General features: G+C 37.4%; 2 protein-coding genes across 2 annotated transcripts; one reads left to right on the forward strand and one right to left on the reverse strand.

Moving 5' to 3' along the window:
* Positions 1 to 246: 246 nt before the first annotated feature.
* On the reverse strand, positions 247 to 9,143 carry LOC140147987 (uncharacterized). Its single transcript, XM_072169807.1, has 6 exons — positions 8,980 to 9,143; positions 4,277 to 4,365; positions 2,689 to 3,622; positions 2,020 to 2,277; positions 1,454 to 1,690; positions 247 to 1,046 (listed from the first exon to the last, which is right to left on the reverse strand). Exons 2-6 carry the CDS (start codon positions 4,298 to 4,300, stop codon positions 559 to 561), a joined length of 1,941 nt encoding a protein of 646 aa, XP_072025908.1. The 5' UTR covers positions 4,301 to 4,365; positions 8,980 to 9,143; the 3' UTR covers positions 247 to 558.
* Positions 9,144 to 13,499: 4,356 nt separating this feature from the next.
* Positions 13,500 to 21,460, forward strand: LOC140147988 (uncharacterized). Its single transcript, XM_072169808.1, has 5 exons — positions 13,500 to 13,665; positions 14,355 to 14,486; positions 15,712 to 16,077; positions 17,777 to 17,904; positions 18,835 to 21,460. The coding sequence occupies exons 1-5, from the start codon at positions 13,560 to 13,562 to the stop codon at positions 19,840 to 19,842; spliced, it is 1,740 nt and encodes a 579-aa protein (XP_072025909.1). The 5' UTR covers positions 13,500 to 13,559; the 3' UTR covers positions 19,843 to 21,460.
* Positions 21,461 to 21,911: the final 451 nt, after the last annotated feature.

Consider the following 21,911-nt stretch of genomic DNA (forward strand, 5'->3'; position numbering starts at 1 on the left):
TAATCAAAAACACAATGTTGACTCAGGGTATCGTTTATTTACATTATCATTTCTATTCGTTCTGAATACGTATGTGCACATTATTTTTGAGGTGAACACATAAGCTGATCATTGATTTAATATAAAATTACCTTTCCAATTTTCAAAGAAAACGACAGCTTGGTTCTTGTCCTCAAAAAGTCGAACTTCCCTAACACAATCCCCACCACTATTCTTTGTGCTTTCAAAGTACAGCTCAATTGATTCTTGTGATGATCCTGGTTTCAAATTTTGCACAAGAATACTGTCGGAGACCTGTACACGTGACGCTTTGACGAAGGAATCTTTTAGCTTTCGTTTACAAAAATTCTGAATGGCGTGGTTAATATCTGAAAGGAAACATGTTGCAGTAACGTTGTACAACGAGACAGAACCTCTTACTTGGTTAAGGTTTACCATTTTATATTGTACTGAATTTTGCCCCGTTGGCAGGTTGACGTACGAATGCCTAAGAGCATCAATAGAAAAAAAAAAAAAAATCGACTTAAAATTATGTAAATTGACATAACTATATTATTATTAACTCATTGTAATCGAGACATGACGATGTAAGAATATAAAAGGAAGAGAATAGAAGAATGCGTAAATTTTCCTCTGAATATGGACCCAGGGTAAAGAAGAAATATAAACAAACAAAAAGAGCAAACCGTCAATCTTTGTGGGGTAAGTCAGCAAAGCTGTTCCGGGTTCTTCTCCGTATGATATATCTGGGTCCTCCTGCTTTTGAGTGCGGCCATCAATGAAATAAGTCAGAACCTCGTCAGTCATTCCGTCCGGTATTCCCGTAAGGCAAAGACAGTATGGATCATACGGGCGATTTGAGCGAGGTTTTTCCCTTTCTCCTGGGTTTGCAGCAATGAAAGGGTCCACATCAACGACCTCGGGATTCGGAATCCTCGGCATTGGTCCGTCGGCTGATACCTTCGCACCCAGAAAGTCGTAGAAATGTGTGACTTTCAAGCTGAAACCCTCAAGTGTGTGCTTTCTTCCTGTGACTCGTTTGACAACTATAGAGAAATTTTTTTTTCAAACAATTAATCAAAACCATAATGGTGACTCAGGGTATCGTTTATTTGCATGAGCATTTCCGTTCTAAAATATGTCCACAATATTTTTGAGCTGAAAAACATAAGCTGATCATTGATTTAATATAGAATTACCTTTCCAGTTTTCAAACAAGAGGACAGCTTGGTTCTTGTCCTCAAAAAGACGAACTTCCCGCACACAATCCCCAAAACTTTTCTCTGTGCTTTCAAAATACAGCACATTGATTGTTGGGATGATCCTGGTTTTAACCATAATGGTAACTCAGGGTATCGTTTATTTGCATGAGCATTCTGTTCTAAAATATGTCCACGATATTTTTGAGCTGAAAAGCATTTATAAGCTGATCATTGATTTAATATATAATTACCTTTCCAGTTTTCAAAGAAAACGACAGCTTGGTTCTTGTCCTCAAAAAGACGAACTTCCCGAACACAATCCCCACCACTATTTTTTGTGCTTTCAAAGTACAGCTCAATTGATTGTTGGGATGATCCTGGTTTTAAATTTTGCACAAGAATACTGTCAGTGACCTGTACACGTGACGCTTTGACGAAGGAGTCTTTTAGCTTTCGTGTTTTGAAATTCTGAATGACGTGGTCAATATCTGAAAGGAAACATATTACAGTAACGTTGCAGGAAAACTACATATAGTCGTAATGTGTAGAAACGCTTACTTTGTTAAGGTTTACCATGTTATATTGTACGGATTTTTTCCCCGTTGGCAGGCTGGAGTTTAAGTGCCTAAGCGAGCAACAAGAGCATCAATAGATGAAACTAAAAATAGGCTTACAATCATATAAATTGATCTTTACTATTAACTCAGTGTAATCGAGACATGACGATGTAAGAATACAAATGGAAGAACAGAAGGATACGTAAATTGCCCTCTGAATATGGACCCAGGGTAAAGAAGAAATAAACAAAGAAGCAAACCGTCAATCTTCGTGGGGTAAGTCAGCAAAGCTGTTCCAGGTTCTTCTCCGTACGAAATATCTGGGTCCTCCTGCTTTTGAGTGCGGCCATCAATGAAATAAGTCAGGACTTCATCAGTCACTCCGTGAGGTATCCTCATGAGGCAAAGACGATATGGATCGTACGGGCGATTTGAGCGAGTTTTTTTCCTTTCTCCCGGGATAACAGAAAGAGTAGAACCTTCCAATTTGTGTGATCTTTGGGTGACTTCTCTTGCAACTAAAAAGATCATTAAACAATGTTGGTGATTATTGTTCGTGCTTTCGGTGGTACATAATATATGATATATTCGTCGGACAAGCAATAAGGAACGCCAGTGGCGTAGCGTGGGTCATCATATTGGGGGCATCGGCCATGATTGGGGGAACAAGCCGTTTTTTGGCAATCGATTAGGGCAGGGGGGCACTAAGGAACGCAAGTAGCAACAGTAGTGCAATACGTGAAAATCGTTAAAGAGATGCGATGGACTATAAATTCAGCCTTTTGTCAGCATTGTTATCTCTCACTCGCCTATTAGTTGATGCAATAAAAAGAATGAGGCAATAATTCACCTTTCAAAATGATATTATTCTGATAGTAATCGAATATATAATGATACTACTATGTAATTCAAAATTATTATTATCATACCTGCTGGGTCGAGGAATGTGATATTCGCCACGTCTTGGTCTAAGCTATATTGAGTTATCACACCGCCTCCCGATCTCTGATTATTTTCGAAATACATTCGTACCAAGTCGGCTGATGTCTTCGGACTAATCTTGGACACCACAACAGTAGCATTTCCATTTTCCTTCGTATACATACTTGATCGCTGCCCATAGTTGCTTTGAGGTCTACGACTCGTAGGTCTCATTGCACTATCAAATACCTCCTGACTGGGTTTATAGGACACATTTGTGTTGTCATCAAGGTATGAGTAGTGATGATACACTGGATGTTTGGGTCGGTTTGGTCTGTACATGTTATCATCAGGTGAACCTTCTTGAGGATTAAAGGAGTTCTCGCTGTTATGTGTATGAGGTCTGTTGTACTGATTTCCACGTGGGTGTTGTTCGTACCTAATTCTACGTCGGTCTTCATTTTGTGAATTGAATAATACACCTTCGTCGTGGTATGGACCCCTATTGTGTTGCGGCAGTTGGCGACTGTTCTTAGGTGGAGTTCGAACATCCATTCTAACATTAGTTTGTGAATTCCTTACATTTTTTCTAGGAGCCGGTACCGGCCGTTGGTTTGGCTTCTTTGACGGATGGTGCTTGGTATTGTCACTAGTATGGATTTGTTCTCGTGAATATTTATTTGGTTGGGACTGTCCAAGATTGGGGTTGAGATTACTTGCTCCTGCGTGGTGTGTAAACTGTTCATCTTGTTGTTGTCCATAACCATCAAACAAATTTTCTTCATCAGAAGCTGCCAATGCATACGGAGGACTGGAAATGTGCCGTTTGGTGTCTAACGAATTAGTCATGTAAAACTCCTCTTCATCTGAACTTGAATTTGGTTCTGGAATATAAACTACTTCTTCAATTATGGCGTCATCATCATTTTGGTCAACTTCACGCTACAAGATAATAGAGTTTTAAAAGATAGTTAGCATTTCAAAACTATACCTAAAGCAAACAGCTGAAGTTGTTCAAGTTCTACAACCATTGGTTTCTATAGGGCGCTTGCACCCGGGGCTTGCACGAGGCTGACGAGAGGTCAGAAGGTTAACTGCCGCCTCCAGAACAGTGCTGAGAACAAAGCATTATACAAATACGAATTCCGTAGCCATCCCCGGTAGCCATCCAAGATGTAGCAGGTGAATTGTATTGTACTTCTGCGTTCTGGATGATGATCCCAGTCTATAGCCTCCATTGGTGACCTGATGTGGATATCGTGAATACTCCCTACGACATGATGACTTTGGTCACTGTCCATGTCAGCTATTATAAGAATATATCTGTTCATTTAGAATTATTAATTTACTGGACCGGGTTGCTCTTTTATTATTAATAGTTTACAATTTCTGACATTGTTTTTTTTTCAGAATGAATCACTTGTCATGGCCAGGTTTCCAACAAAATCTGGAGAGTTCGATTGGTTATATTTAGGTGTTACACAGCGCAAATATGAAACAAAACTGGCTATGTGAACTTTAAAGGCAAATTCTCAAAAAGATTGGATTATGCTATACATGAATCCAACGTACGATGATTAAATATTAATGTCTTACCATGTTTACTGTTCGTTCTGCCATTGATGAAATTAACGTCTACTCTTACATGTATATACCAGAAATGGAAGCTAATAGAAGACAATGACCTAAAGAAAAATCACAAGTGCAAAAAATGTTAAATGGAAATACTATCGCGCGAGTCAACTTACTCTGGACGTGAAGCGACGGTACAACGGGCGGCCATTTTCCTCATAAGGAGGCGGGTGTTAGGGATATTATACGGTCATTATTTTATGACCCCCTGATCAGTTAGATGCGCATTTTGTGACCCCCTGCTGATATTAGTTTATTTTTATATGAAGACCACCCCCCTTCAATACACAGACACAAATACCCGAACTATGTAGGTCTATATTTAAGTACCGCTATATAGTACTTTCTTCAAGGGATTGAAGTATTTTTAATAGGTGTAGATTTATTGAAGAAGGGGGAGGGGGTGAAAGTTGAAGCGCAAACCCCAAAGCGTGAGGGTCCTTAAACTCCAAACTCTTTTACACACAATAAATTTAACAGTTACATTTATTTTATAACGATATGGTTATATCCACCGACTGTTCAAACATTTTCTGCTTGGTTCGCTCGCCGAAATAAGTAACCCACAAATTCACCTCCGACTGAGTTCATTTCACCCGACAGACAGACAATGTGTGTGTGTGTGGGGTACTGTCAGGTGCAGTAATTGTGATCCGTGAAGTGAATTTAATCATAAACGTAATCCCACAAAGACACGCCAAGCATCATTTACATATTTAAGTATTAGATAAATGGTGAGAAACAAACCATTATCAGAAACAATGAGCATGTTAGTCATTAGTCTCTCGGAAACCGATGCCCCACACAGTGTCATCGCCCCGATATCTTCATGGCAGAAATCCCCATGATGATAGGTCGAATCCACTAGTTCTTCAACAGCCACGCATGGCCGATTTGTTCCGACTATGGGCCGAGGGACCTCCGACTAAGGCTATTGACAATAGCCTGGTGAGTGAGTCTTCCCCACTAAGCATGCGCGGCAACCCCTCATCTGCTTGAATAGTCTGTGCTACAGACCGTGTACCTATATTACCCATATGGAGATAAACTACTAGGAATCACACACTCTTGGAAACCATATAAAATCCGATTGTTTTTGTCACTTTTTGATTTCAAACCAGGTGGGGGGCATGGAGGCATACCCCCAGTCAGAACTCCTGCACCCCTGTTGCCCCCCAGAAAAACCCACAATTCCGAAAATTTTCAATTTTTGCAGGATTTTACCCCCCCCCCCCTAAAATTAACTTTTCCCCCAATACCCCCCCCCCCCAAAAGAAAAAAATTCCTGGCGCAGCCACTGCAAAACGCAAGCTTGGTTTTCGATACGCACACTTAAGATTATCATGTTCTTTCAACACATATATTCAAGTGCAAGCCTTCCAATTGGTTTGTATGGAAACCAAAAATAACGGTCATATTCATCATTTAAATAAAAAAGAATAAAAAATTTAGGAAAATAGTTTTATTTTAATTGTTTGATGTATAATAGTAGCCTTGAATGTTCAACTATTAAAATCAAAAGGAACTATTTTGGGTCACTATGTTCGGGAAAAAAATAGTTAACAAAAGTTGTAGTTTCGGAAATACGCAAAAGTAGCCGAAAATGGCATTTTGCCAAGAAATCCATAATTAAAAAAGTAAATGAGATATTTTGATTTTGAATTTTGATTTTCAAAGCATTAGTCAAGTTACATAGAGTAGTGCAAAAAATGGGCTCAAATTTGATTGCAAAGGTTGTTTTCTAGAAATGGGGCAAATTTATTTTGCTGCAAAAGGCCTGTCATGCGCAAAGACGCGATATAAAAGAAATAACAAAATAAATAGGAATGCTTTAAACTTGTACCAAACCTATTCTTTTAGTTTCTATTCATCAACACTTTATCTAAAACCAAAATGAATCCAATCGATAATAACAGTACATTAATAAAAACCTGTTTTTCTCAAAAAGTGGATGTAAAGCCTTTTGTAACAAAGCTCTTCATTCCCCGGCATGCTCAGTAGGCACATCCGTTTCAACATGCACTGGAATATATTTAATAAACATTTGGTCAAATCGGTTATACCAAGTAACTGCTTCCTGAATAGTCATACTCATACTATGGTACAAGTCACGGGGGTGGCCTTTTGCTTCCGCAAATGGCCGTGGTAGTATACATGGTGTCTCTGAAAGAACCGTGTCGTCGGAAACTTAATTATTTGGGTATTTCAATTCCACAACTATACATTACTAAATAACTGGCGTGATTGAGGAAAAAATCAGCTATCATAAACTTTTTGAATTTTTACAATGGACAAGACCGTTCTTGAAATAAAAGAATTTTACGAAATATTGGCCGGTTATTTTTTACACAGTGACGTTAATTAGGCAATGCCCAATACCTCTCACATACACTGCTTGTAGAGGTCACACGTCAATGGTGAGAGCACTGTGTATTATGTACAGGAAAATGAACACTAACTGCAGTATGTATTTTAAGACATAAACAAAACATAACTAAATAACCGTTGGGTTGAGTATTATCAGCTATCAATTGACCACTCTGTTTTTAAAATAAACGAAGTTTACGAAACTACCTCATTTTCAATCCTTTCCACGGAGTCAAATATCTATCAATGACAATAGACGCCTCGTGCGCTGATGATTCGCAGTGATTAACACTCCCAATACAGATCATCGATTGATATTTGAATCCGTGGAAAGGTTTGAATATTCTCACCATTGACGTGTGACCTCTACAAGCAGTGTATGTGAGAGGTATAGGGCATTGCCTAATTATCGTCACTGTGTAAAAATAACCGGCCAATATTTTTTGTACTCTCTGAAATTCTAGAAAATATAGTTTTGTAACATGTCCTTAATGTTTAGCTAATTTAGATGTTTGGAAATATTCGCACTTTGGTGTTTTAGTAAGGAAGGGAAAAATTCCCTGTGTAAATCGAATGCAACATTTAGTGACTATCACTCACTTGTGGACAGCTCTCTTCCGAAGGGCATTTAAAGCTAAACCACTTGACGGATATTTTAAGAATAATTTGAAGAATAATGTATACATTACATGTAGGCTAAAAACTGAGTAGGTGGGGCATCTGCAAATCTTCGTACCTCCCTGATATGTAAATGACAGATTACAGCAAAAACAACTCCCATATCTGTCCAGTGGAGCGAGTGGGGGATTTCAAGTAGGTGATTATTGATTGCCAAGTAACATATTTGGGCATAAGTGCAGTCCAATTCAATGTGGAGGATGGGGTAGACTTTATCAATTGATTTTGCTGGAGTAATATCCTGTTAGTGTTAACCAGGTTTAAGTACTGGGAAGGTCGAATCATGTTTGCTGTGCAGCATAACTGCACTATGACCCAACAAATTCAGTTCCCGACGATACAGTTCTTTCAGGGACACCCTGTATCATATCTTCTCGTACTGTGACCTGGGTCCCGACGTTTAATCCTGTGCAGTTTCATCCTCCTGCTGCAATTCACTGTATGTTAGGTATGCAAACGTCCTTGATCGAATGTAAGACCAAATGGCTCTCGTTTTGGAACCTAATTTGTCGGCATTGCGTTTTGTTGGGAGAGGGTGACAATCCCTCGTCCTATGTTTTAAGCAAGTGTGTCTAATTATTCAATTATGCAGGCTTATTTTTAAGAGACATATATTGCATTAGATGCATTTAAATATAGCGCATATGACACAAACTAAAAAAGAAATGGCAAACGAGTAAACCAGACAAATTAAATACAAAGAACATTACAAATTATGACCACAGAGGAACAAGCTATTCGTGAGCAGTAAGGAAATAAGTTTTTAGACCCTTGTTGAAACCAAAAAATGTATTGTAAGTAAGGCCCACTTTTCAGCAATTTATCACTGTTGATCTTATTTATATTTATTTATTTATTCCATTCGGCCGAAGCCAGGCTAAAGCCAATTGTGCTCAGAAGCTACTAAATTCAAGGGATGTCATCATGATATGACGGGACAGGGATATGGGAAGAGGTCCGATTTTAGATGCAGGAGGAAAACCGGAGTACCCGGAGAAAACCCTGTGAGGACGAGCATGGATCGGCAACAAAACTCACATCTGGCACCGCGGGAAATTGAACCCCGGCCACAGTGGTGAGAAGCAAGTGAGAAGACCACTATACTAACCCGCCCTTAAATTCAGACCATTTTCATCAAAATCCGAAGAAATTTTGTGCTTTAACCATGTGGGGCTCAAATGTTGACCATCAACAATTTAATAATATTTAAGCAACTTTGAAATTTGACCTATGTATAAATTTTTACCTTTAGAATTATAGGATTCTGCAAATGGCTAACGTACCTTTCCTAATAAGTGACCAACAAGGAGAGTATAATTATGCTAATTCTGTTGCTTGTATCACATGGGCTCTATTGCGACTCGCGAAATTGATAGGTCAAACTATACATTTTCTGTATCCTAATGACTATAGGAATACATTGGTATGGTTTTCGCAGCTTTGCCATCCCCCAACTGGTACCATCTCTTCCCATCTGAGGGGTTCGGGCTAATATAGCACATATTCCATAGACAACCACCCCACCCACCCCCGCCTGCAACGATTTGGTTACAATAACCACAAACACACCCCAGACATAAGCCCATACCCACCACAGACACAGCAATAGTTATTCTACTTACGCTTAAAATCCGTGTAACTGGAAATCTGGCAGCTGATTTATGCTATAGTCAATTATTCCATCGTAAGCTCTTTTAATTTTGGTAGCTGAATATTGACTAACTAATGATAAAGATGTTTAGCTTGAAACAAAACCTTCAAGAAGAAAGTACGGAGAACAGCAAACTAACATAATTTTATGCAGATTAATATACTTCTCAGTTTTGTAATCGTGGGTTTTTCCTGGCTGTATGTAACGTCCGGTGTAATATCAGGGTATTGCCATACTTGATGATGATGGGTACTAAATGTTCGCACATAATCATGATCCACGTAGTGTTAGGAGGTAATAAAAGCATGACTTGTTTGTGATAAACATTTTTTTATTTCGGCAACATTCATTTATCAAAATAAGAGTAATTATTATCTGATTTTGAATACTTTCAAATACCCGATGATAATTTAGAGTGGCGACACCGTAGCTAGTGTCACAGCTATTTAGTCGCAATACATTTTAAAGCTTTTGTCTATGTATTGCGTGAATGCTTTGTCAGTGAACTGACAAAGGGAATTCCTCAATAATAATCATTTAAAGGAGCAACTAAAGAATTATTAAATTAAAGAAGTAGGTAGGTAGCCCGGGGTAGGTACGTATCAAAACGTATACCAATTCAATTATGTGAAACAGCTTCACTTATTATTAGATAAATACGGCTCTCATTAGGCTCACTGTGTATTTTTGTCAGTATTTTCTAATTTGAACCCATTTATTACTATTTAATATTTTAAATATTGTGTTCTGGTTGAATTGGAATTCCTTATTATCACTTTACATCTCAGAAGGACAGCTGTGTTCAGAAGGGTAGCAATAAAGGGGATAGGGGTTGCTGTGGGAGCAATTGGAGAAAAAATTATAAAATGTAAAAAATGGCCGCGACGTGCCCCCTTCCTCCGAAATGAGAAACCGTTGCAAAATTAAGTTTTAATTATTTAATTGGAGCCATTTGGTGGACTATTTTGGCACTATTATTGTGTACAATTTTAGTTTGAAAAAAAGCAATTCGTGCAATAGTTTTCACTGTTAGTGTATAAATTATTGCTTTAAACATAAAGTGCTGGGTGTCCTAGCAGAAAAAGGGTAACTTCTTTATAAATACACAAGGGGTGTCTGAGGAGGGATGTTCCGACCTGAGAAAAATATAACTTTGCAAAATGAGAGCCCAATTTAAGCCATTTGGTGGACGAGTTTAGTTAGAAACAATTAGATAATGTGTGAAAATGAAGGCAAAATTAAACCATTTGTAGATTATTATTACTGTATGCTTAATTATTATGTTACTGCTTAAGGTGGTATTGGAGGCATTGTAAAAGTGCACTAAGCATGTTTCAAACAGATTAATTAAGTAGAGCAAAGCACACTTGTTAATGTGCCTTTTGTTTGAAGCAAATCGGACATACGGTTTTCAAAATATATCAATTTACATTTTCTTTGTATCTTATTGTTTTTATCAATAATAAATAAAGTTTATGAGCTAAAATGACTGGAGAAGCTCATTAACATATAATTTTATGTTCCTAAAAATCCATGCATAAATGTTCAGGGTACTTTTATTTTGCATACTTTTGCCTTGAAACTTGGTCAAAGTGTTTGTAATATGTTCTAATGTATTATATAGTGAAGCCGCCTCTAATTTGCATATTTGCCTAATTAATTAGCATTTATGCAAATTAGCTCATTAATTATGCAAATATGCAAGAGGCGGCTTCACTATATAATACATTAGCATTTATGCAAATAAGCTCATTAATTATGGCCGAGAACCCACCTTCAAGCAATGCCTAAAATAATCACCGGCCTATCTTACCATGACCCGACTGTGCGGTTTTTGTTTTTGTTTTTGTTTTTGTTTTTGTTTTTGTTTTTGTTTTTGTTTTTGTTTTTGTTTTTGTTTTTGTTTTCGTTTGTTTTGTTTTTTGTTTTTTTTGGTATAGGCCTACTCAATTACGTGTATTTAAACCTTTTCTCTTCTCTTTTTCTCCATTTCTCCCTTTTTTTTCTATGCGCAGCCCCCTAATTCACGCCAGATTATATACTGCACAGTTGTGTTCACAATGGTAGCAATATAATCAATGTGCACAGTGGAGAGCCAGAGGATGATTTAAGCACTTCCCAGCAAGTCTTGCGGTTAGCACAGCTGTGTGAGTGAACATGACACCACTGCCCACCCACTGCATACACACGTGCATGGTTAAATTTGAATTTGGACAGATATATTTACAATAAAAACACCTTCAAAAAGTTGGTCGATTTCACATTTTATGTTATCTACAGAAGGTGTGAATTATCCTTCATGCATACATCACTTTAAATCTGAAATCGACCAAGTAATAATGACACACGGGCAATTCTAAAACAACATCTTTTGCACAGAGTTCAATGGGATTTGAAAAGTAAAGTGGCAGTTGAAACTCTAGTGATAACACTTTTACAGTGCATGATGGGGCTTCCTTAAATCATCCTCTGGTGGAGAGCAGTAAGTTGGAACAACAAACAACCGGAATATCCTCCTTTAATATCCATTGTAACTGAACTCTCTATTTGATTGGCCACTAAATTTAACACTGTTTCCATAGAACATACTTTTGGAGATTGCGCCAATGGAAATTGGAAAATACCATTGTACAGCTCAACTTGTGATTTGAAGCAAGCAGCCATAGGCCTATCATAATCAACACGTGTAATTATGAGGTAAATTAAGGGTGAAAAACAGACCATTACCAGAACTTATCGGTGTTTTGTTGAATTTCTCTATACTTATAGTCTACTGTAGTAGACCATTTAAATTTATCATCCCTCTAATCCCAAAATGGAAAATCCACCAATCCTGTTCTGATCCAACAGCTATCTATATCCATGAGAAAAATGGTCTACTGTATTTAGACTATACAATGAACTATGCACTCTAATACTGGGTATGATGCTATCTCATTAAAAATGCAACCTTTGTTGTTTATGTACAGATTCTGTGGTTTATGTTACTTGACCCAGATATAGAGCTACCCACCTGGACCACGTGTTTAGTGGGTTGGGTTAATAGGGACATGCATAAACATGTATGCTTGCCTGTCTGTTATTGGTTAAGATTACCACCCACATTGATTTTTACTTCATTAACATTCATCTCAGATTGGAGATGAAAGAGGTTGAGTCTATATGTTAAGATATAGTGGGTCACACAGGTCGTATTCAACTAGTGCAGTCCTTTTTTCTCTGGGCAGGGCAGTCACTGGGGATGTGGATGTGTTGTGTTTTATGCATGGAATGGTATGAATTGTTTAAAAAAGGAATGCAATGCAGTCTACTATACTTACTGTTTTTGGTTTGGACCCCATCAGTATATAAATTTTTCAAAAAAAAAAGCACCAAAATTGGTGCTTTTAAGGTGGTACTATATACACACTGGTAACAAATAAGTTTAATAATATAGGGCCATGGAATTCAATTACTGCAATTTCAGTGAAACAAGTGGTTCATTATATCATAAATAACGTACCGCTTGTCTTGAGTCACTGAAATTCCAGTGTAGTAACTGGATATAACTTTGGTTATCAGTGTGTTATTATTTTTTGAGAAAAATGCAAAAAAAAATCAATAGTCGCAAATTTATCAAGGGGTGTAGTACCATCTTAAGGGCACTTTTACCTAAATGCGCATTGGTCTCCGCTGAAAACCCACCCATCGATATGCCAAAATTTCTGAAAAGGTACCCCGGGGGGCGGGGAGTCTTCGAAAAAAAATTTACGGGGATGTGCCACGCAGACTTTCCGATGCTGACTTTCTCTATACCTACTTTTTGCTGTTTTTGCCACCCATCAGTATACCAATTTTTCACAAAAAACACCCAAAAAGCACAAAAATTTGCCCTAATTGGGTGATTTTAGGGTCACTTTTGCCCAAATACGTCCAATAGGGCGCATATGTCTCCACTGAAAACCCGCCCATCGATATACCAAAATTGCTGAAAAGGTACCCCAAAACCGTGGCACATCCCCGTATACCTTTAATCAGGGAGAACCCCCTCCGGGAAAGGTACCCCAAAACCGTGGCACATCCCCGTGATCGTGACACCGTACACCTTCAACCAGGAAGTAACCGCCTCCAGTCTTGTTGAGGTATGGTGAGGGATCAAGCCTTCCGAGCGCGAGCGACTAACCTAACAGTAACATGTTATGGTAATGGTCTGTTTTGAGCTAAAAAAAATTATATTTATTATAAAGGTGTATCCATTTTCCAAAGACAAAAATTAATGGAGGAGCTAATGTATTATATTGTTTAAGTTTTATTCCCAAATAAAAACGCCTCGAGACAGTGTAGTGACAATTGCGAAATATACACAAAAAAAAAAAAAAGATTCAGTGAATTCACAGCAGTAAATTCAACCATTTTATAGCTATGCACAGGAAATTCCCTGTTCATGCAATATCTATTATAACCTTATAAACTTATAAGTCGCGTTCGTGTACCTTCAACCTAGTATGATACTCAATATCGGCATATCAAGTTTGCGATGACAGTGCAGTACCGACATGAAAATCGGGAACAATGGCAGCTAACAACGTGAATTGGGTGGAATTCTACCGCCAGATATTTATAAATCACCTGAATAATTCTGCAACCTTCGTGGCACATCTGGAATTCATGTCATTTGGTAAGCTTTCCTATAATAATTAAAAATAAAGAAACTCTTTTGGACTTATCAACATGCAGGATGTACGTTGCAGTAAGTGTTAAACAACAAAAACAATTATAATTATGGAAGATATGTTGCATTCGATAACTTTTATTGTCACTAATCATATAATCAAAGTATTCTTTGACCATTTTACTATTGAACGTCAGTGATTGTAACCTGTCCTGCATGATAAGAAAATAAATAAACCCTTTTAAACAAAGGTTTTGTATGTTTAGTGCTGATGGACGTTGTCTTGCTACTGTTTCACTGTATCGTATTCGTAAAGCTCCATATTTTGGAACACATACCATGCATACAGTGTGCATGTACGTTTATACTACTATAAAATCTAATATACTGCAGTATACTGCATTATTCTTTATACCATTGTATACGGCTATTAAATATATGCTGTTACTGCCATAAATGAATAATACTTTCTTACTGATAAAATTTAGCTACCCATCTGGTTAGGGCCCGGGTTAGGGAAGTATCACAAAATCTGTTGGACTTTTACTTCACGTTAACATACCAAAATAGAATTTGACCCAAATTGCACAATAATATTCTGATGTTTTTCCAGCCCATGCAGCGACATCAGCGACATTTAATATGAAACCAAAAATGTTGTTTATTTTTCTTAACCCATTATTTGGTACTCGCAGATGAAAAACGGTATTTCACAGACCAATCGAGGACAAGGGAGTTTGCAGTGAAAGAATGGCTGGACTACCTAAAAACAAAACAACACGACCATGGTGTTTACGAACAAGTCCTTAAAGCTTTGAGAGATTCAGGTAGGATTCTCATATATATCATTTTATCATTTGATCCACGCCCTTCCATCCACTTGTAAACCTTTTTTTTTTTGTAACTATTGCGTCTTTACCCCAATACAGTGAAAACTAGTTCAAAACCGTGCAATATTGTGTTACAAACTATGTGTAACTTTTTTTCTTGTCAGTTTTGGGGTCTCAATTTGTTCCCAACCCTAAACTTGGACTCGCCAAGTGGCGTAGCCAGCACTTTTTCCGAGGGTGGGCAATGATGGGCAATCCAACTTTTAAGGGGGGAGGACTTTGACGACAACGGTCCAAAATGGGTAATAAAGTACAAAAAAGGGCGGTCAGCATCCCACAGGGAGGGGAAAGAAGGGGCAGTCGCGTAACTAGACATTTTCATTAGGGGGGGCAAGCGTGGCAAACATAATAAATGAAGGGGCAGGCATAGTTCATGCTGTTTCGGTTTGTAAGCGCGTCAACATCCACCCTCATCGCACTGGGCGACAAGGGGGGCAGGGGATCCGAGGAGTCTTGGGATCTGCTTGGTATGTGACCCCGGAACAGTGGCGTAGATTTCTTTTTGACTTGGGGGGCGTGGGGTTGGAAACAATTTGGCATATTGAAGCTAAACTGGTGACATATGGTACAAAAGTTGAATAAATGCGGGCGAAGCGCGCACAAATTGGTTTTTTAGCCGATGACCAATGATATGAGGTTAATTAATAACTCTCAGAAGTAGGCTACGCCTACTTTACCTTTTCATTTGGGGGAGGGGGAAAGACTTCTCACGGGGGCCCAGCTGTCACACCCCTTTTCCCCTGGCTACGCCATTGGACTCGCCCTTGTCACTGACAAAATATCCCAGCTACGCATTTGGATCCACGACTAGGCGGGTGTAGCCTTAGAACCATTTGGTGTTGGCCGGTATGCTTATAGAAAATAACAATCTTTGAGCTAGCAAAAGTTACATAGGAACTCATTGGATGGCTTTAAAAGTAGTGAGAATAATGATTCTATACCCTCCCAAATGAAAACAAAATGTATTATCTGAAACATTGTAAAACATAAAGGCACTGCCTCTTAACTTGGGGAAACAGCCCTTTCCATAGACACCTTTGCCTGTATATACGTCATCTAATTCTAATTTGTTGTTTGTATAATAATACATAAATCTTATTAACAGTAATTAAATACAAATTATATTGATAATTGATGATATCTATTATAATTGATGTTTCAGGGCAGAAACACATTTCCGAAAAGTTGGAGGATGGTAAAGCCGTACCCTGTGAAATCGTTCAACAAAGGAAGGATCTTGTCCACATATTCTTTCCAAAACTGGTTACTGAAACACGGATTAACGATGTAATACCTTACTTGAAGTGTTTGAGTGCGGAAGAACGTAATGAAATCATGGCTTGTAAAGATCAGCACGGCAATGAACAGGCTGCTATGAAAATGGTGTTTTACCTAGTACTGAAAGGAGAAGAGATGTATGGTCAACTTATAAATGCTTTGGTTAAAGCAGGACAACACGATTTGGCTACAGATTTACAAGAAATGATAGAACCGGATTATGGTCCAACTTCAGACAAAGACTTTCCAGGTGGGTGGTTTAAATACGTTCACATTTTTTTTCTATATATTTGTGTTCTTCATAGATGTTTTAACATTTTCATCATTGGTGCTAATAAGTAGATCTATTCTCTTAAAGCGAAAGTGAATACTCTTTTTGTTGTACTATATTATTATTAATTTTAAGATTACTTCTCCCTCACCTTTCCAACCTGCAAAATGATATAGAATAATTGATCCCTTAACCGTGTTAACTAAACTGTTATAAATTCAACGATATTTTATGCTTTTGAATATTGATTATCTTAAAATTAACATTGATGCTTATGAAAAAAAAATTAAGGGTCACACCACCACGACGGGCCAAACGGCGGATAGCTGGTTTGGTGATACAAATTAAGGGTCATCCGGCAATGCGGCTTAATTTGTAATCAGGAAGTCGAATGAAGATGCTGACTTCTGGTGTTGCTGATTTGCCAGTTTGAATATACTACATCTCAAAATTAACTTTTTGATTTACATTTTAACAATTACTTAAAAAACTCAATTTCGGCAAATATGCAGGTACGAACTTCTGGCATTCACACGATCTCAGGAAACCTGCTCAATTTTCACGGCGTCAGTATTTATTTTGCAAACCCACAGCCTTTTTTTATCACGACTTTTAAAAAGTCAGGAACGAAGGAATGAAGGATCTCGTAATCACGAGTTCCTGACTTAAAGTCACAACTGGGGTGCTCCCAATATCCTGTCTTAGAGCTTGTGTTACGAGCCCCATCACTTGATCACTATTATACGAATGAAGCACATCTCTCAGCTGGTAGGCGACACTGAATTGAACTGGTTTTGTACACTCTGTACAAGTATATTTTACCCAAAAAAACCCGATCAGATTCACTCTCGCAATACCTGTTGAAGGTTGATAAGTCAGTTGATAAGTGGCTGGACAGTTAACCAATTCTTTAACAATTTTACGGTTGATTGGAATGCTTTTACCCGTGCATCAGATCAAGAATAAACCTGTTTTCAAAACCAATGTCAATGCTTTCTTTACCGAGTCTCTCATGACTAGAAATTTGGCTGAATATTTGTAACGACATGCTCTGCGTGCTGGCCTTAGGCTTCAACGTATAAAAGTTTGAGATATTTTCTCAAAATATCAAAATTAGTTATCGCAAGAACCACGGAACCAATACGGGGATTGTTTGTACTAATTTTAGTGCAATTTTCACGCTGATTACTACTACTATGCCATAGTCGATTTTTGATAAATAAAACATGTTATTAATCATGATGAAAGCATTCAGTTGAACTCGAAATTATACTGATATTTATTACATTAAAATACTAGTATAAAATTGTTATGAAAACGTTTATATAATTATATTAGTGACAGTAAAAGTAAAGTATACGTAGGCTTATATTATTGAATGCAACATCATTATGTCATTATATAAGCACTTCAATACTGAACAATTCTGATTTTAGAATCTACCAGTTTATTAATCGCATAAGTCCCAGTTAAAAAAACTTGGGAAGCTAACAAACAGAGGGAGTACGGTGACTGAAAAGATGATCAGTTGTGAAAATCTATCAATTGTGCACAAATTAATTAAATCGGAGTTTTAAGCTTAAATTCAATATCCAGAGTATGCACAATGGGCAAGTGGACTACGGGGTAGTCTAGTTGATTACAAATGTAAAAAAATATTTTGTTTATTTTTATTCAGGTTCATCCCTGGGTCCAGATGACGAAGGTTCATTTAATATAGGTTATACGTCATTGTCCTGTAATGACAACCTCGACTACTATGACGATGGGGAGGAGGAAGATGATCAAGTATCAGAGTTTCTTGAGGTAGGTATTCATCTCAAAATTATTTTTGTCATCATGATATTGTTGCCAACAGAGTTGTTATTCAATTTACAATGTGCTTCATTCAACTTTTTGCGCTTCCCGTGTATCTTTGGATATTTCTTTACTAATACAAGTACATAAACTCCTCAATGTTGCAAACGGCTCTTAATATAATTGGTCACAGATTTAGCATAGCTCATGAAAAATGAGGACAGGTATAAAAGAAACATTCAGAAACATTTCTATGAATGTTTTGTTGTTGTTACAATTTCTTTCAAACCTTTTTCAATGTGTTGAAGGTCAACTTGATCTACATTTTCTATACTTTCTATACAAAATTGAAAAGTATTTGAACACTTGAAAAAATCTTAATTTTGAAACCAAAGCATATTACACAAGGCAAAAAATTCCAACAAGCGCAACAAAGAGATTTATTTAAAGCAGTAAGTTTTTAATTTAAGTTTTTCTTCTCTGTACTTTTCACAACTTTTACTTTATTTTCCATATGTTTTGTTTCAGTTTCCTTTTGTTTCTTTTGTTTTAAATATAAATAAAAAAAGGCGCGGATAAATTAGCCATCCACTACTCTCGCCAAACCAGAAGTCTAGTCTTTGGATTTTTAAATAGGCCAGTTTGTCACTTTCAAAACTGGACCTTCGTCTAATCAAATGCTTGTAACTTTAACTTCTTTGGGTCATATTGGAATTAAATAATATGATGTCATAAAGTGCAGATATGTCTCTATTTAAAAAACAAAATAGATTTATCCAAATATGGTTTAGTTTAAAATTAGGATTTTTGGCACAGTATAAGAACCAAACCTTTGTCTCTGAGGTGTTTTAATTCATCTACTGCTGCAGTCTTCAACTGTAAATATAATACGAAACATTTCACAAATCTCATAATTGCATTGTCTATTTTGTACAACAGAGTTTTTACAAACTTCAAATCAGTGAAAACCTTGAACATGTTGAAAGCCAATGCTCGAACAAAGCAACCAGACCAAGCACACCCCAATTAGTAACCAGTACCGATGTGAATAAAGGGGGAGCGAAACCTAAAATAGGAAGACCCGATCCAGGTAGGATGATGAAAACCAAATCTACCACTACTAGCAGAAAGCCTAGAGAGATACCTAAACAGTCACGTTCTTTGTCTGACAATTTTGAAATTGACGCCAAAGTAGGACCGTACACTGATCGAAAGAATACCAGCATCAGCTTTAATATTCCAAAAATACGACATCACCCTGAACAATTGCAAAATCCTTCTGAATTTAAAAAGTCTCGTGATACCTGTTCACCTATTCAACTTGTTCAAAAGGACGACTCTGCTGGAAAAGAAACACGAAAAAAGCAGGCTCCAAAAAACAAAGCATCTCAAAAACCAACAACAAGGAGACAAGATAGCCGTAATTCACCACAAGAACTTGCGAAAAAAATGTCTACTAAATGCAAAGTATCAATATCCACTGCTGGTAAGACCCCTAAGCCCAAACCAGATCAAAGAGTGAAGAACTTTGAAATAACCCCACCTAAACAACATACTAAAGCATCTTTAAAGTCGTCTACAAACAAGTCGATTGTTGGGAAAGTTGTAAGTGCTAAAGCGTGGTGGGCAAGTAATTGCTGCAAAAAGTGTTTCAAAATCGTCGAAAACAAAGATAAATTAGTTTGCAAAAAGTGCAAAACGCGTCTTTTCAACGTATCTGATGTGGTTAAGCGATTAGTAGCGGAAGTAACTTTGAGAACAGATGACAGAAAAATGATCACGAAAATTTGTCATTGTCCAGAGCTACAGAAATTCTTCAAAGAGAATGGGGATGCATTGAGTAACCATCAATTGGTAGATGAACTTAGTACATATCTAAAGAGTCTCAAGTTTTTGGAATTGTGGTTAGATGGCAAAGGCGATGTTTCCAAGATTTCAAAGCACTAGTGTCAGGAGTTACCACAAGCGTGACAAAATACGTCTGCGAGCTGAAATATTGCTGTAATTTTGACATAGATCTATAATATTACAAGGCAAAACTAATCGGCTTTTACCTGAGACAACAGGAAACTGACGACCAGAAACAGAAGAACAAATTATACTAACATAACATAAAAGTCTTGTTTATAGTTGTAATTATTGTGATGCTATGTATCATCGTCTGTATAGAAAAGACATACAGTAAGCCAAAAAACTAAGGTAGGCCTACCAGTTATGTTCACCTCCTGTATATCCTTAACAAAGACAGCTATGTCATAACTGGAACCAACAGCCGATAGCTGCATCTTTTAGGTCGAATTTAAGACCTCATTCGTTGAAATTGTTCAAGAAATAAAGACACGACGATCCCAAAACCCAAGGAAGATACCAATTTAAAAGTTAGGTTCAGTTTTGCTGCATTACATGCCCTATTGATTTGTACACAAAGCGTTCGTGGACAAGAGAACTAGCGCTGTACGCTTCCATTGATTAGCACGTTAAAACTAGGGTCGTGCTTTCATTGATTACAATACAAAAGTGCAACTTTTGATTTCGTTTCTTAATAGTTTTTAGATCACCGTTTCTTTCATTCTCAACCAATTTCAAGAAATCAGGTCTTAAATCAGAGCTACAGAGTACAGGTATAGACTGCTTGTTTTAATTTTGACAAATTTGTCTTTACTTAGGATATACAGGGGTGAACATAACTGGTACCTTAATTCTTTGGCTTACTGTATTTAAATCAAAAAGTAGGTTTGATTTGCGAATGTGCACCATAATAGTAACCAATGAAAACCACATTACTGTTTAACATCATCATCATCATCATCAGTCGGCTGCGGAGCAGGCGACTACAAGCTTTTTCCAACTGTTGCGATCTTGGGCAAGCGAAACAATTTTGTTTGGCTGCAGCATCCCTTCAGTATCTCCCAGGAGGTGCTGTACATACTGTAAGTACAGTGTCCGCGGCCGTCCCGGTTTCCTCTTCCCATGTGGTGTATTAAAGGCCCATCCAGTGATTTGCTCATCCGGACAATTGTAAAAATTATCAAAATTCAGATTTTGGTACCTTTTTTATTATCATATATAGATGCTAACATAGCCTGCTAGTGGTTCAGCCAAAGACGTGTATTTTAGACAAAATAAGGCATTTTATATACTGACAGTATATAAGTTAGCAGTTGAATGGGGCTTTAATTCATTAATACTGCTGTTTCGTCGTTTTTGCCAATTTTTTCATTTCAAAAATATCAAATGACAATTTGAATAACTTCACTTTTAAGCATTTATAAACATTTTTTATTTTTTTCAAACTTGCGCTGGGATCACTGAATGGGATTTTAAGCGATTCGCCGAGAACGGATAGCGACCATGACAAATGTAAATACAGGCTTTGCATTGCCAAAAAGTTGAAATCGCGATGCGCCTTTTGCACCGATCAACGGCGGCGCATATCTATGCAAACATTTTATGACATCGCCCTCTATAGTTGGTATAATATAAAGTACGGTTTAAAGTTATATTGGGTTCGTCAGTATGAGAAAACATCAACGGATATAATCCTAATATGCAAATGGTCGCACTCAGGGACTAAAAAAAAGTATTATTATGTTGTAGTTTAAATCAGTATTTTGATTGTGATCAGCATAATTATGAAATGTTAAATAATTATTTTTATTGATCACAGTGTGATTTACTTGCTGTACATGCGCGTATTTTGGGGGGGGGGCTTTGGGGGCGCCAGCCCCCCGGGGTAAAAGTAGGGGGCGGCAAAAACGAAGGGGCGGCGGAAGAAGAAGGGGCGGCAAAAACAGGGGCGGCAAAAACGAAGGGGCGGCAAAACGCTTTAGCAAATAAAAAAGGGCGCAAAAAATTGAAAAAGCATAAAAAATTTTGAAAATAGATTGCTTTTAGGGCGCTAGCGCCTAAAACCGTTTTTTTTTTTTTTTTTTTTTTTTTGCTCTTCACTTTTCAAACGACCGTGAAAAAAATTGGGTCAACCTTTTCGGGCTGTTAAGGAAGGGGCGGCAAAATTG

The sequence above is a fragment of the Amphiura filiformis genome, chromosome 3 (genome assembly GCF_039555335.1).
Source record: "Amphiura filiformis chromosome 3, Afil_fr2py, whole genome shotgun sequence".
NCBI classification, from domain to species: Eukaryota; Metazoa; Echinodermata; class Ophiuroidea; order Amphilepidida; family Amphiuridae; genus Amphiura; species Amphiura filiformis.

Excerpts from the sequence above, each read along its gene's own strand:
- LOC140147988 (XM_072169808.1), top strand. The coding sequence starts at position 13,560 with ATGGCAGCTAACAACGTGAATTGGGTGGAATTCTACCGCCAGATATTT. Across the intron at positions 13,666-14,354 it reads TCTGGAATTCATGTCATTTG|ATGAAAAACGGTATTTCACA; the intron begins GTAAGCTTTCCT and ends TGGTACTCGCAG. Across the intron at positions 14,487-15,711 it reads TAAAGCTTTGAGAGATTCAG|GGCAGAAACACATTTCCGAA; the intron begins GTAGGATTCTCA and ends TTGATGTTTCAG.
- LOC140147987 (XM_072169807.1), bottom strand. The coding sequence starts at position 4,300 with ATGGCAGAACGAACAGTAAACATG. Across the intron at positions 1,691-2,019 it reads TTACCCCACGAAGATTGACG|ATATTGACCACGTCATTCAG; the intron begins GTTTGCTTCTTT and ends GTTTCCTTTCAG. Across the intron at positions 1,047-1,453 it reads TTTCTTTGAAAACTGGAAAG|TTGTCAAACGAGTCACAGGA; the intron begins GTAATTATATAT and ends ATTTCTCTATAG.